This window comes from Dysidea avara, chromosome 9 (assembly GCF_963678975.1).
Source record: "Dysidea avara chromosome 9, odDysAvar1.4, whole genome shotgun sequence".
Classification (NCBI taxonomy): domain Eukaryota; kingdom Metazoa; phylum Porifera; class Demospongiae; order Dictyoceratida; family Dysideidae; genus Dysidea; species Dysidea avara.
Genome location: NC_089280.1, coordinates 29,793,621 through 29,808,280, shown reverse-complemented (window position 1 = coordinate 29,808,280; position 14,660 = coordinate 29,793,621). Strand labels below are relative to the sequence as shown.

The following is a 14,660-nucleotide window of genomic DNA, read 5'->3' as shown; positions in this document are numbered from 1 at the left end:
ACAGCATCTCCTTCTCTTCAAAACAGTTTGGTGGCATTAGCCAAGCCCACAAATGCCTTCAGGGTGACTCCAACAAGTTTCTATGGAATTATAAAAAGTCTTATTTAACGGAATTTTCTACTAACTGACTAGCTGATGCCTTAAGCCAAACATAATGCAACGGCTTGATTTTTTCACTGTTCAACATTGCTTCATCCCAAGACATAACTGCAGTACGTACAACACATGCATCATGGACTTACCTTTGTCCTCCTTTTTGTCCCAGGTCTTTTTGCTGACAACGCAAGGCGTCAATTCGCAGTAGTATGATATGGCTTCCCAGTGGTTGTATCACCCATATAATCATATAGTGATTGCAGAGACACTTCTTGTACTGTTCTTTACTTATATCACTGTTAGGTTTGAGCCAATTATGCTTTGAAAATTGTCTATTATGGCTTTTGAGCAGTGCTCAAAAATCCAGTCTATTATGCTCAAAATTGTGCTCTCAAAATCAAGATTATGCTCGAGTTATTAGAGTATATCTGATTTCCTGACTGTTCTATTAGAGTATTTCAATCTTATTTCCATAAAGTGTGAATAATTAGCCAAAAAAAAGGAAAAATAGTAACACTGCAAGGTATTTTTGATATGACATGCAGTAATAATGTGTAGTGTGTTCATGTTGTTCAGTATTTTTGGAGCTCACATTGTGCGTTTTAATTAAAATTCTTGAAAATCATCCTATTATGCTGGCATAATACTTAATGCTTTTGCTAGCCTATTATACGTAGACATAAAACTAGAATGGCTATGAAACAAAACTGAATCTGACTACACTTCAGTGATAGCAATATTGGACTTCGCACACTTTACTGATGTATCTATTGATCAACTATTGATACTGACCATGAAAATACAAAATAGTGATAGTGCAAACTGAAAAGTTGAACCATGATCTCTGGATTAGTACACTCTCATTTCTTCCAAACAAAATTGTTGTTTCTATGGTCAAGTTTAGGGTCATGCTTGTATCACATGAATCAATTAACTTTAAATAAAGCATCATTTTTGCTAGTATAAATACAAGTTAAGTGTTGTTAAACTGTACAATATGTAACTACCTCTCAAAGGTGTATGTAACCAAAACAATTTAGGAGGAATATAATTATTGATTGCTCTATTAGAGTCAAGTGTAGTGTGATTGCTCTTTTAATCACATAGTAATTTAGTTTACCATACCAATAGTAGGGAATGCAATTAGTCTCAATTACTTGGTTTGTTTTTGTAATTGCAATGTTACTCTAACAGTATGGAGTAATTCTGTTAACAACTGATGTTACCATAGTGATAGATGCCCTATTTCATAGCAAAAATTTGGTTGCTTTAACAGCAGTGGTAAACCTCTCATAGCAATAGTTGCTAGGCAAAAGTTGCTAAGTATGTCTAGCCTTTTGCAGTGATTATTTTTTTGCATTTCTGTTGCTTAGTGCTTAGTAACAGTTGCTATGGTTGTCAGATTAATTAGCATGAAGGGTGGTCACTATGGGATTAGTAGGCAATCAAACACATTTTTTGTGCCATTAGGGAATAATTGTACTCATAACAGTTAAAATTGCACTTGGCAAATCAAGTATATATAATAGTGTGATTGCTGTTTGATTTTCTGATTGGTCTGTTATAGGGTATCTCAATTTCAGTATTTACTATAGCAGTTGCCTCATTGCTAACTATACTAATGACTGTTTTATCAATTAATTGCATGTTTCCTAGTGTGTTTCATTAATGAACAAACAAATGAGCTTAACAGATCAGTATTATTTGTCTTACTGAAATGTAACCAAATACAGCATTTTTACTTCCATTTGTGCAGTAGTATATCCATAGTTGTGTAATCAGTGGTCTCTTAGAGTAAAATACAAGTGAATCCATTTCACTCTTCAGGTTGTTCAAGCTGCTGTAGATGCAACGGGATGTTGTTCTTTGGAATTCACTTATGTGGGATTGTGAGTGGTTACATTTGATGGTGGTATATAAAATTAACAAATTTCTTACAGATCTAGTTCAGATATTATTATCACTCCTGAACAAGCATATGCATTTTGCTCTGTTACTAATCCCGGAAGATGTGTACTGGTGAGTAATGTATTATGATTTATCACTGTATAGTATTAGCATCACAAGCTAATTTTCGACGGAATAACTTTGAAGTGCTACAGTACTAGATAAACAGACAATACAGAAGCAACTAACTGATAGACTACAACTGAAAGCAAATTACTTATACTACAGCAACACTAGCTTAACTTAATCAAAGTCCAAGTTGTCCTCAGAGGAAAGAGAATGTTGGCGGAGTATCGTCTTGGCATTAAACTGCCACAAAGTCACCAAAAGTTGTTGTAGTAATTGCCACCTGGCAAACTTACTGTTTTTCATTTCATATCAGGACACACAACAGCACTTGTGCATGTGACGTTAGATGTTGGTACTAGACATACAGTGAAGTCTTACTAAGAATTGACATACCAAAATAAAATTTAATCAAAATTTGCCCTTGGAAATTGATCATCATAAAGTCTGATAGTCACATAAGAGATCCAAAAACTATTGCATATAGAAATAAGTGGAATTCCATTAATAAGGTCATGACAAATTTAAGCAAAAAACAATGAATTGTCACACCTGTAATAAAAAAATATTTTGACTTATGGACTGCAAAAGCAAGTCATAAAAATATTAATTAACTAAGTGAGGTATAATAATAATAGTAACTATAAGTGTAGTGCTTGACTGGATCCCTGTAGATTAGTCATGCTGGGGTTGATTTCTCAGCCTTTATTTAATAATATAAGTGTTTGTCCAGCCTTTTAAAGAAATTGAAGAATTAAATGTCATAGGATCTTAAGTCACTGTAGTCACAGAGTGTATAAAAATCACTCTGTACTGACCAAGCTTTGTGGTAAAATCATGCATGTCCAGCTAACCTTATTACTTGAGTGTTACCACTTCTTGCAAGGCATTTAAGCAGGCTGCATCAATTTTCATTTGGTGAAATGGTAAATCTCTGCTGTATTTACTAAAATAACCTCGTCTCTGCAACCCTTTTTCATGTTTAATGTCAGTAAAGAGCAATTCATTTGCTAGATTAATAATTCACCAATAAGAAAAGGACTTATTATAAAACAAAATTAATAGCTTTTAACAGGGGTTCTGTATAATTGTGGTTCCATAGGGATATATATTTATACAGCAGTTTTGTCATGTTGCTTATTGTGTCGATTGTTATACTTCATATAGCAAGCTGCTGCTGCCACTGGTGCTGCAATCACAGATACAGCTAATGTTCTGTTGGTGTCCATCCTTTTGTTATTGATAAGCCTGATTATCTGAGCTAACTGAAGACAGTTCAGTTGTAATAATAATAATTTTGCAATTATTGTGTGTGCATGTATTTTAGAATTCATTCTTTTGGGACATTAAATATCAATCATTACTTTTTGCAGTGTGTATAGTTGCTAAGACTGTTGTTTGATGCTATTAGGAACTGTATAGATGTCATTTGTTCAATTCATTAGCTAAAGTAAGCCGGACTGCTATTTATACAAGTATTAATGGTTGTAGTGTGGCCTGTACTTGTTTTTGTGACTGGTTCTACATTGTTTACAACTATTCAATTCACTGGAACTCCACAAGTAGTTACAGCTACACTTATGTACCATGAGCAGTGTATGAGGGTTTTGGTGGTTTTAATTAAAACTTGTTTGCAGAAAGAGAAACTGTTATTTTAAGTGCATCGATTTTCAATAAAATTTCCTAACGCACGCAAAATCTCCTTGCCAAAACGTCTTTGTAGCAGGTATCACATGATCGGTCAATTAGAAAAGTGGGGCGCCTCTGTATTTTGAAATGGAAATTTTGGCGGTTTCCCGTATTTTTGACTGTATCACGAGTCACTACGCTGTCAAACTCGATGAACTGAGCATTATCTAGGGTGAAATCCTTTGAGAAAAGACTCACCACATATGGAAGGTGAAGAATATGGTGAAATCCTACCAGTTGTGTTATTACAAATGTTTATTGCTTAATTTCGGTTGTTGTGAGGTGTACTTGTGCAAAAAATCTGTACTGAACACTAAATCCACTGCTGGATACTGATTTTACTCATAGGGGATTTCAACAATGAATCACTGGTGAACCAGTACATCAACTGAGTTGAAAGACTGATATCACGTGACTCAACGATGGAACAAAGATAGGTTCTTGCCATATAGCTAGTAGGCTACACTGTAGCATAGAGATACTTAGTATAAGCTGCAGTAAACAGCGGTATTGCACCTACATAGCTAGCTAGTTGTGCATTTAAAACATTTTTTTGGTAAAACAAATGTATGTGCATGAGCCCCATCACAAAGATGGCAGGCTTCACAGCTGTATGGAGTACTGGTGGCTGGCTTTCTCACGACCAGGTCTGCTTCCAGGTTGAGAGGTCTAGTTATATACATGCAAAATGATTAAGTACAGCAGAACAAAAAACCTTACGTGAATTTACATTACATACAGAAGCTGGTAATTTATTCCACAAGAAAATTATATGTACAAAAAAAAGAGTAACAATATGCATTAATCACCGATGATTTAGTCATAAGTGTCCTAGAATGAGATCTTGTGTTGTTACAATTAAATTTAAAGTGATCATCAAAAGTAATCGAAGTTTGGTGATGCATCAAGTCATACAAAAATAACAATGATATGGTGATGAGCTGTGTGTAAATGGAAGGCCAAGTAAGTTGAGAAAGGCAGGATCCTGATGATGGTGACCATGTAAATGTAGAAGGGTTACAGTGACTGCCACAAATCCAGCGAGCAGCTCGATTCTGAATAGATTCTAGCAGTTTGAGGTCCTTATTGTAATGAGGCAACCAAACAGGACAGCCATATTGAATTAGTGGAAGAACATTTTCAGTCTGGCTAGTAGGCTACGGAGTATTCGCGGAGTAGGACCAAGATTGGAAGGTGTAATGGGGTTCCTATCTACTGGACACTTTTGTTGATGCTTCACTCATTCTTGGATGCACTCGTTGCAGAAGCAATGTTCACCCGGGGAGACTTGACGCGGTTCTTGGAATACCCCTCCACAAATAGTACAAATCAATTCTTCATCCACATCACCTTGAAATCTCCCCAAATCGTATCCCATAACGAGCTCTGACCTCGGCTTTAAACTCCTACCAACAGCTCTAATAATGTGCATGAACAAATATATTCCAGGATTATTAGTAACTTCACGGAGTGCACTTGCATTTGCCTTCATTTAAGATCAGACTGATTTCAAACCTTACAGCATCTGTCAAGAGCTGCCATTACACATGTGTAAAAACAACCTAGTAACCATCACTGCTTTTTTTTGTGGCAAATCCCAGGGAAGGTCACTGACAAAGTAGTGACAGTCACTGGGAATTGCCACAAAATGTAGTGACTGTCACTAGGTTGTTCTTACAGTGTATACAGTTGTACCACAATTAGCAGTATACTGGAATATCATTTTTGGGACTATTGAATATAAGGCTCATGTACTAGGTGCAGCTAAATGTCTAAGTAATGTCTTTGAAATCCATAGCAAATTTCCTATTTGTTCTTCATAATGAGAGGTGAAAATGACTGCCTGCCCTCATGCATATTTGAAAATCCTCTAAATGTAAATGTTTCGCCTGCATGGCCTTACTAACTAAAAAAAGTTGTTTAATTGTTGCAATCAGCTATATACCAATGATGCAAAAAATTGATGAGAGTAGGTGGTGAGAAACTGGTAATTAAATGTATGTTATTGTGGCCTTATCTAGTTAATTATTAAGTGAATGGAACCAGCATTTTAGTCTTTATATCAAGCAGCAGATACAATGCATTACTAGCTTGGGTGAGGATAATGGACTGAATGATCTGGCATATCTTTTTTGTGCTATTATAGTTACGAGAACTGCTTTAGTTTATATACCACACTTGAGATTTGCTAAGTCAACAATTAAGCCTAACTGGTTATTATTAATATTCTCAGATTTACTCTATTTAAAAACCTCAGCACTAGGCTGCACTAATTGTGTTTGCTCATCCATGACAAGTTTTAAATTACTGTTCCCCAACACCTTCTGGACATACAATACCACAGGATTATTGATAGAGCACTCTAACTGCCAGAGGCTTTGCATACATGTATGCTTGCATGCATGTGTTGTGGGTGTGGGTGCAGTGAAACAATTGTATACATACTATTCATGAAAATCATTGTTTGAGATGCTAAAGTTTCTACGTTTGCAAGCACCGTATTTATACAGAGGGAGGCACAGATCAAAACAGCCTATAGCTAGCTAACTGTAAAAAGGGTAAAAGCAGACTAAAAATAACATGTGATTCGGCCTGTGAAAATAGGGCGTGTGGGCAAAACAAATTGTCTACTTTTTCAAACTTTGATGTATTATAACTTTGTATTCCATTTTTGCTTGGCCATGAAATTTTTAGCACTTATTAACATTTAGTTGGCTTTAAAATACAAGCTACCGATCAAAAATATTCTATCCAGTACAGTCAAACCTCTCTAATCCGACGCTCAATGGAAGTATTAAATTTTTGCTGGATTAAGGGGGTTGTTGGATTATCAAGTCACCTTTGTAATCCGACATTGTACAATATCTAGAATTACATCAAATTATGCAGTAAATCATGTGGTAAAATGGATCATACAATGTTTTAGTCATGAATTAATTTTAGAATTTGCAAGTGTTGCAGCTTTTTTTCCATTATTGTCAACCAAATAGATGCTTTGGTTGCTTAAAAATTATTTTCTGTGATATTGTTTTTAATGCTGTTTTTATTCTCTGTCGGATAACAAAGGTCGAAAACAATGTACTTCCAAGTCTAGGGAATCAAATTTTGTGTCGGATTACAGAGTACAGAGGTGTCAGATTACAGAGGTTGTTTTCTACACAAAAGTGTTGGTAAATGACATTTTGGTCGGATTACAGAGGATTCTGGATTATGCAGGTGTCGGATTAGAGAGGTTCGACTGTATTGAGATATGAGATGTTTTGTGATGGGGTATATATAGTTTGTGCCCACATGCCCTATTTTCACAGGCCTGGTCACAAAGAATTGCAATACGTATATGTTTCAGCCATAATTTTGGCTGTCATGCTATTTAGTAAGATTATGTCCAGTCTAATTAGCCTTACTGATTGGCCTAGAATGTCAAAGATGGCTGCAGAAAGGCAATGTAGCACTGGAAGGTGCTAACAAGTTAACAATTTTATATAGTGAAATGTGTGAATCATGTGTATATATATAACATAAATAATGCATACTTCCATAGGTCTTGGTTATTATTATTATTATCATTATTTTCCATTACTGTACAATTTCAATTTGAAGGACATGTGCAGATCAAAAAGCAATTAGTAAAAATCGATAAATTACATAGTAATCAAAAAATGTTATTTAATAAATATAACTTCAATTGATCAATAGAAGATGAATTTACAATGTGGTCTGGTAATTTGGGTACAGTGTGGGGGAAAAAGGAGCACTGAAATGTGTTTTTGTGGCAATGAAATGGAATAAATTTGTAACAATTACTTCCTCTGACATTAGAATATCGGAGATAAGAATTATATGGTATTATTTTTGTTGATTTATCATTTTATAGAACACTGACAGTCTAGCATTGGTATGGCAGAATTCTAAGGTTTCCCAGCCAAGTGATTGCAGGAGGTGTGAGACACTGCAGAAGTGTTCTAGCAATTTTTATACTACACTGTAGCTATGCATGGTTTAATTGGAAGACTTTAGGTAATTGCAAATTTTCTGCTTTATTTGCCTACACTAAATTAAATCTTGCCAACATTACCATAGCTCAGCAATTCCTTCATGACTAATGTCAGTAAGAAGCAACCCATGTGCTAGTAATTCACCAATAAGACTTAATTACCAAATACATTTCCCACAAAACAATCTATATATGTACTGTGGTGCTGATCATGGAGTTACATTATTTTTGTGTATGAAGATACCAGTTTTGTCGTGTCATTACATTCAACTGCATTTATTTTTACTACACACAGCAAGCTGCTACTGGACAGAGATAGCCAATAATCGTATTGTGTAGTTAGTTAATAAACACATTTTTTGCAATAAATACATAGTAAAAATAAAGTAGTGAAGGCTTTAGCTTATGGTCGCTAGCTACTAACTAATTTTTGCCACAACAGCTACTGACTATCTATCTGTATGATGCTCTTAAACAAAAGTAGTGACAGTTACTAATTTATAATAATAGTGAGTATTAATTGTGGCAGAAATTATTAGTGAAATTATTCACTACCAAACTTTTTCCTTTACTGTCATGATTTTTATGGCTAGCGTAAAATAAAATAAGAAATAGAATTTTACATCACATGATTGCAATTTTCTCAGAGCTGAAAACCAACTAGCAAAACTTCTGGAGTTACGTAGCTATGTACCCATGTGTAATAAAACTGCAAAAGGTGGTCACAAGCTTGAGATAATAATCTGATTTAGCTATGTTATAGTGTACATTATGTTCAATCTGGTACTTATGTAAAGCTCAACTGCATACTGGAGTGAACACATGTATGCTCACTTCTTTTATGTAACTGTTTTTGGTGGAGGCTCAGGTGACTATAGCTCAGGTGGCTATACATAGCTAAGAGGATCCCCTGCCACACAGTGTCAGAAATGCAGGATGCACTCACCCAAAAAAAAAATTTATGATGCACAGTTTTGATGTCAATTTAACCAGTTAGACACTTGAGGCAAACACAGAAATTGTAGTTTGAAAATGGCTTAGCTGTAGCTATATCTTTTAAGCTGGAAAGAAATGAAACATTGTTTTGTTTGCACTAAACCAAAGATGCTACTTATTCAGTCAAGCAGAGTCACTGTTCATATAAGGAATTAGGGTATAATTCAACAACCTTAATTTGTAAGGAGAAATGAGACTCAATGCATGCATGCATGGTCAATGTGGATATATCTGTGGCACGTAGTCATGCAATATAAATATTTGTGGCAACTATAGCAGTAGTATTTTGCACTTTCTTCAGAGTAGCTAAACTGAGTCAGTAGCCTAGTAATTGCAGGTTCAATTCTTGGTAATGCCATGCCAACTTGCTGTTGTTGTTGTTATATCTTTGAGCAAGAAACCTTATACGTAGGTTTACTAAGATGATATGTGAAACAGAGATAGTCTTAATGGGCAACTGGAAACAGTGGAAATTGAAAACTGAACTTGTAAAATGGCTAAATACTAGTATGCTCACCTCTTTACAAGGACCACCTCTATGATAAGACCACCCCATTATAGTGAACATGTCAATTAGGTTCCAAATAAACCTCAAGTACTTATCAGGTAAGGATAACTTCATTTATATTCAGCTCATTATTATTATCATTTTAATTATTTATGTGCATTACAGGGCAGACAACGAAAGGTGATAAGGCCCCAAAAACAATAGATACAGTTGTAAAAGTATAGAGACTAGTACATATTTGTTATAATGACCATTTGATAAAGGTCCCAAAAAAGCTGTGGCTGTGGTTTCATTACTTTGTGTACAAAGTCAACATCTACTGAGGTTTGCTTTAGTGGGAACGTACAGTATAACCTGATTAATTGAGACACCTACAAGACTACGTAACATAATTATTATGAGTGGGGTCATAACTCGATGTATCCTGGCCATAATAGAGCATTTTGGGGCCTATAAAATGAAGTGGCTTTATTAACAAGGTTATAGCTAGATAGCTACCTTTAATGATATTATTATAGTCTTGCATGGCCAGACTACATTTCTTATCTTTGGGCAATGGAATGACTTCACAAGACGTGTCTATGTATACTGAGAATCCAACAGACCCTTTACCCTTCAAAAAAGTCATATACAATACCAGGAGCTCATAAGCGCCGCAAGATGTGGTATAGTAAGGTATGCCTTCGACACTAGTAACCGTGTACAATATTTAGCTAGCTAACCTTATGAATAAGACAGTCTCAAAAAGCTATCATGACGGTGTACTTCATTATATAAACTGAGGGACTAATTATAGGTCATGATGATGAGCAGTGAGGCCATTTCTAAAGGACCACCTCTGTAGTAAGATCGTTTAACTACACTGTTAAAAAAAGGTGTTTATAAAACACCTTTTAGGGTGCTACAGCTGCCGTTTATACCAAGCTCCTCTAAGGGTGTTCTGTTACACCTATAGTGTACTTCAATTACACCCACGGGGTGTAGAAGATATTTTAAAAGAAAATGGAGTGTTTTGTTTGTCATACAGCCAATCACATTTTCACCGAACAATTTCAAACTTCATCATATCATTGACACAAAGAACATGCAAGAAACGTGGATATGTGATAGTAATACATACATTCAGTATCATCAACTCTTCCTACCTCTTATGGTTTTCAGTTTGTATTTATAATGTAACCAATAAGCATGACTTTCGATTGTGGGTTTCATTTTAAAAGGCTCTGAAGTGAATTACTGCATGGTTGTCACAAGAAATAATACAGTGTATATGTACAGGTACATGATAATGCCATCACACTGTCATCTCACTAATTAGCACCTACACAAATCTACTGCATGTACATCTTATGCATGTGCATGAGATACATCAGTAGTGTAACATGCTATATTTCTTCCATTGTTTTGCCTTCTTCATTGTTTTTGCCTTCTTCATTGTTTATGATTTAATGTACGTGCAATGCTAGCTGGAAGATATTTTTGTTTGTAAATGCTAACCTGTATGCTCTTATTGACTTACAAACTTAATGTGTGACCAAATTGTGATAATTTTATTAACTAAACCAGGTGTACATAACAAACACCAAGAAGTGTTCAAAATTGAATTAGTGCAGTGCAAACACCCAAGGATGTTCCTACCACACCAAAGCAGGTGTGGGTGTTTAGGTAACACAGCAACATGGGTGTTCGAGAACACCCAACTTTAACAGTGTTCATTGGCTCTATGCATGTACACTTCAATGGCGGATCCAGGATGGGGCATTTGGGGCAAACCCCCCCCCCTCTCAGTGAAAGAGCCATAGCTACTTCTTTTGATAGAAATACTGTACACCTTGTCATAGTTGTCAGACTAGTCTCGCGTAGCCAGACCCTTTTCTTTCTTTTGTGTGGGCTCGTGAAAGAAAAGAGTCTGGTGAACATAGTATAGCATCATCGTTGGCCTATCCCGAGATTGTGGGGATTCTACTGCGCAGCTTCCGGATTGTTTGTGGGTGCGAATGACGTGTTTTGCTAACCATTGTACCATTTGCGTCCTGTTGCCATAGATATAAAAGCAGTAGCTATGGTAATAGAACGAACTAAGTTATTAATTAAGGTTGTTTTGTAGTTAAGGTAGCTAGTTTTGTAGTTAAAGTACTTAGTTTGGTAGTTAAGCTAGTTAGAATTTTGTATAGCATATTTGTAATACTGTTCTTGGGTGTGTGATCTACTAATAAAAGTACAACTGTACAACATATTTATACACAAACATGAGAATGACGTAATAGAACGCAAATGATGCAGATCACGTTTTATATCTATGGCAACAGGACGCAAATGATGCAATGGTTAACAAAACACGTCATTCGCACCCACAAACAATCCGGAAGCTGCGTAGTAGAATCCCCACAATCTAGGGATAGGCCAACGACGATGCTATACTATGTTCACCAGACCCTTTTCTTCCCCCGCCCCCACACAAAAGAAAGAAAAGGGCCTGGCTACGCGAGACTATTGTCAGACCAAAATGAGTTTATATAAAACTGCATATTGTTACCGTTTATTGCAAAGTCACCTGAAACTAAAGTTAAAACAACTGTCAAATAGTCAACCAAACACCTTCGTACGTACTAAGCGCCTCTAAAAATAATTATCGTGTGGCTGGTGCTTAAGACTTACATAGCAGGGGCGGGGGGCTTTGGGGGCTGAAGCCCCCCCCCCCCTTCACTTTTAGGCTTTACTTGATCAATATGCTGAGTATTATAATAAAATTTTGTCTTAGCATAATTATATGATCACTAATAATACAAATACTTATAAAACCACCTTATAAACATCTTTCCAAGGTATTATCAGTAGATTCATGCTAAAGTTTATGCAACAAGGACCCGGATCAGTATTGGAAGTGTACAAGATCGAGATACTCTAATAGAGCAGTCACCTAACTACTCTAATAGAACATTCACTGGAAGCATATAGTTGGTTCTGTTATGGAATTTTCCAAATTTGTCTGTACCTATACATACAATGAAGTGCATTGGTCTGTTTAAAGGGCTTCATTCATCTACTTGTGTAGTTAATATGTATGGCAATACTTAAGTACACAATTTCCATTGAAAATGCTCTCAGATTCAATCTTGTATTGTTCAAATTTCAAAATTTTCCACTTTCAACATTATTATTCTAATTATAATATATATAACATGCACCTATTCAGTGTTGTGCAATTGTGAGAGGGGTGCGTCATGTACTTGGTTGTCTGTGCCTACCCAAACTTTTTCATCAACAAAACGCTTCAGAGAGCCATACCTATAATCTAAAGGCAGTATATAAAATATCTACAGGCAGAAAATATTATGAATTTTATGTGGAAATGTCTCCAAATTGCAGTATTTTAGCATCTATTTTTCAAAAATTTCCTGGGGGGGGCATGCCCCCAGACCCCCTAGTTCCAGCATGCCTCTACCCAAGAGATTAGTACCTTGAGTTAGCCCCCCCCCCTTTATAAATCCTAGATCCGCCCCTGCATAGCCAGCTTTTAGAACTTCACAACCATCTGCGAAGAACATAATGACAAAAATCAACCTACTAAGGAATGATCATTGCTGAAAATACGATAATTAACAAGAGAATTTGCTCTCCCCAACCACGTACAACTTAGCCTGTTTGTGCCCCTTCCCTTGCCAGCTCCTGGATCCGCCCCTGCACTTGATCAATGATCCTGACATGATAGCTACACATTCAAGCAAAGGAAACCGTGATTGGTATTCATTGTGTCATGTGGAGTATAGGAGCAGAGATAAAAAACAACCGTGACTTCATTCATTGGATGAGTGTCACGTAATTTGTTGTGACTTGTGAGAATGTCAATTGGCGCAATCGCTATATGGCTATATTTAGGCCATAGATATGTTTAGGTTCTCAGAATTGCGGTTTTATTCTCATATAGTTAAGTTGCGTAGCTAGCTATGCTGAGAATGATATTTGCTAGTATTCTTGCGTTACTCACCTCTATTTGTATTTGTCAGTGTAACGGGCAGCAGCCATTCGAACAATGCAGTGCAGCAAATGCTACTTTACTGAATGACGCCGACTGCTATGGAGCATATCTGGGATTTCTGTTAGAAGTCGGTTTAGGTGTCGATACTGATCAAAGTCCGTTCGATCAAGTGTGCAAGGAGGGTACTTGTAGGTCAGAAATACTGGACTTTCAAAACAGCTGCGCTGGAATAGAAGACGTAAGAACGTCGTATATAGCTGTCATTATTATTGTAGCGGCTCTCCACTTGTTATTTGGCTTTGCATGCTGTTTAGTTGTGTGCAAAGTACAGATTCAAAATGCAGACCTGAACTGGAGGATGCATGGGGGGGGGGGGGGACTATTGTCTCACCAATATAGGCCACTCCAAATAAATTCTCTGTTTCCCGTCCTGCATGGACTGAGGCATATTTGCATGCGGGCGGGCGGTCCATTTGCATGCGGGCGGGCGGTCCATTTCCATTATTTCATTAGGCCCCTATTCGGTGATTATTAGTTTCTCATCCACCGCCCGCATCCTTCTTAAGCTACCGCAAGGTAAGCCATTATTTACTTTGTGCATGCTCAGAAGAACACGTGATGCCAAACTCTTATAATTATTTGTTGATGAACGCTACGATGCGCTATATATCGCCAGGAGAACTGTTGTTTTCCTTAGCAAATTGCTGCAGTGCCAGTTGTAATCGTGTTCTATCGACTTCGCTTTCAGTTGACTGTCGAAAAACAGTTGGCGATCACGAAAAATAGACTGAATCAACTGGAGAAGGAAATGTTTGTAGTAAGAAAGAAAGACAATTTGGACAAGGTCTGTACATCAGTGTGAAAATAATGGCATAATGGTAATACCCTCCCGCCCGCATCATAATAATTAGAAAGGCTGGATGAGAAACTAATAATCACCAAATAGCTAGGGGCCCTATAGCTTTTCAAGCCATTATTTGCATGGTACAGCCAAAAAGGCTGCATAAAAGCATGCTTAAGCTTGTTCCTTCCTTTGTAAATTGCAAAAATAACACAAACGTGAAGTTTGTGGTGACTTGATAGCACTGCTGACACGTGAGCTGACACTGTTTCAAGATAGTTTTTACTGAGCATATCAGTATGCAAGAATAACCGGAAAATAATGGAAGAATACGGAATAATGGAATATTTAGAGCTAGCAGTAACCAGATTCGGGTGGTGGACGGGAAACAGAGAATTTATTTGGAGTGGCCATAGTCCATTCTCAATAAGCAACCAAGGTGTGCAATTAAGTTTATGGCTTCTGTGGGGTGCCTCCTTTTAACCGCGAAACCATGTTTTCCATTGGCTACAATGTATTTTAGCCTTCTCTTTCTGTGCTTGGT

The 14,660-nt window shown here is 36.6% G+C and overlaps 2 protein-coding genes across 2 annotated transcripts in view; both read left to right on the top strand.

Annotated features, from left to right (window-relative positions):
• Nucleotides 1-3,565, top strand: part of LOC136266357 (uncharacterized) — a 30,383-nt gene extending 26,818 nt beyond the window's left edge. The window contains exons 14-16 of the mRNA XM_066061376.1: nucleotides 1,924-1,985; nucleotides 2,037-2,115; nucleotides 3,277-3,565. Of these exons, the coding sequence (XP_065917448.1) occupies nucleotides 1,924-1,985; nucleotides 2,037-2,115; nucleotides 3,277-3,369 (234 nt within the window). The 3' untranslated portion in view covers nucleotides 3,370-3,565. The remainder of the gene's footprint in view (nucleotides 1-1,923; nucleotides 1,986-2,036; nucleotides 2,116-3,276) is intronic.
• A 9,663-nt stretch (nucleotides 3,566-13,228) lies between these two features.
• Nucleotides 13,229-14,660, top strand: part of LOC136267653 (uncharacterized) — a 38,815-nt gene continuing 37,383 nt past the window's right edge. The window contains exon 1 of the mRNA XM_066062803.1: nucleotides 13,229-13,513. The gene's annotated coding sequence lies outside the window, so the exon portion shown is untranslated. The remainder of the gene's footprint in view (nucleotides 13,514-14,660) is intronic.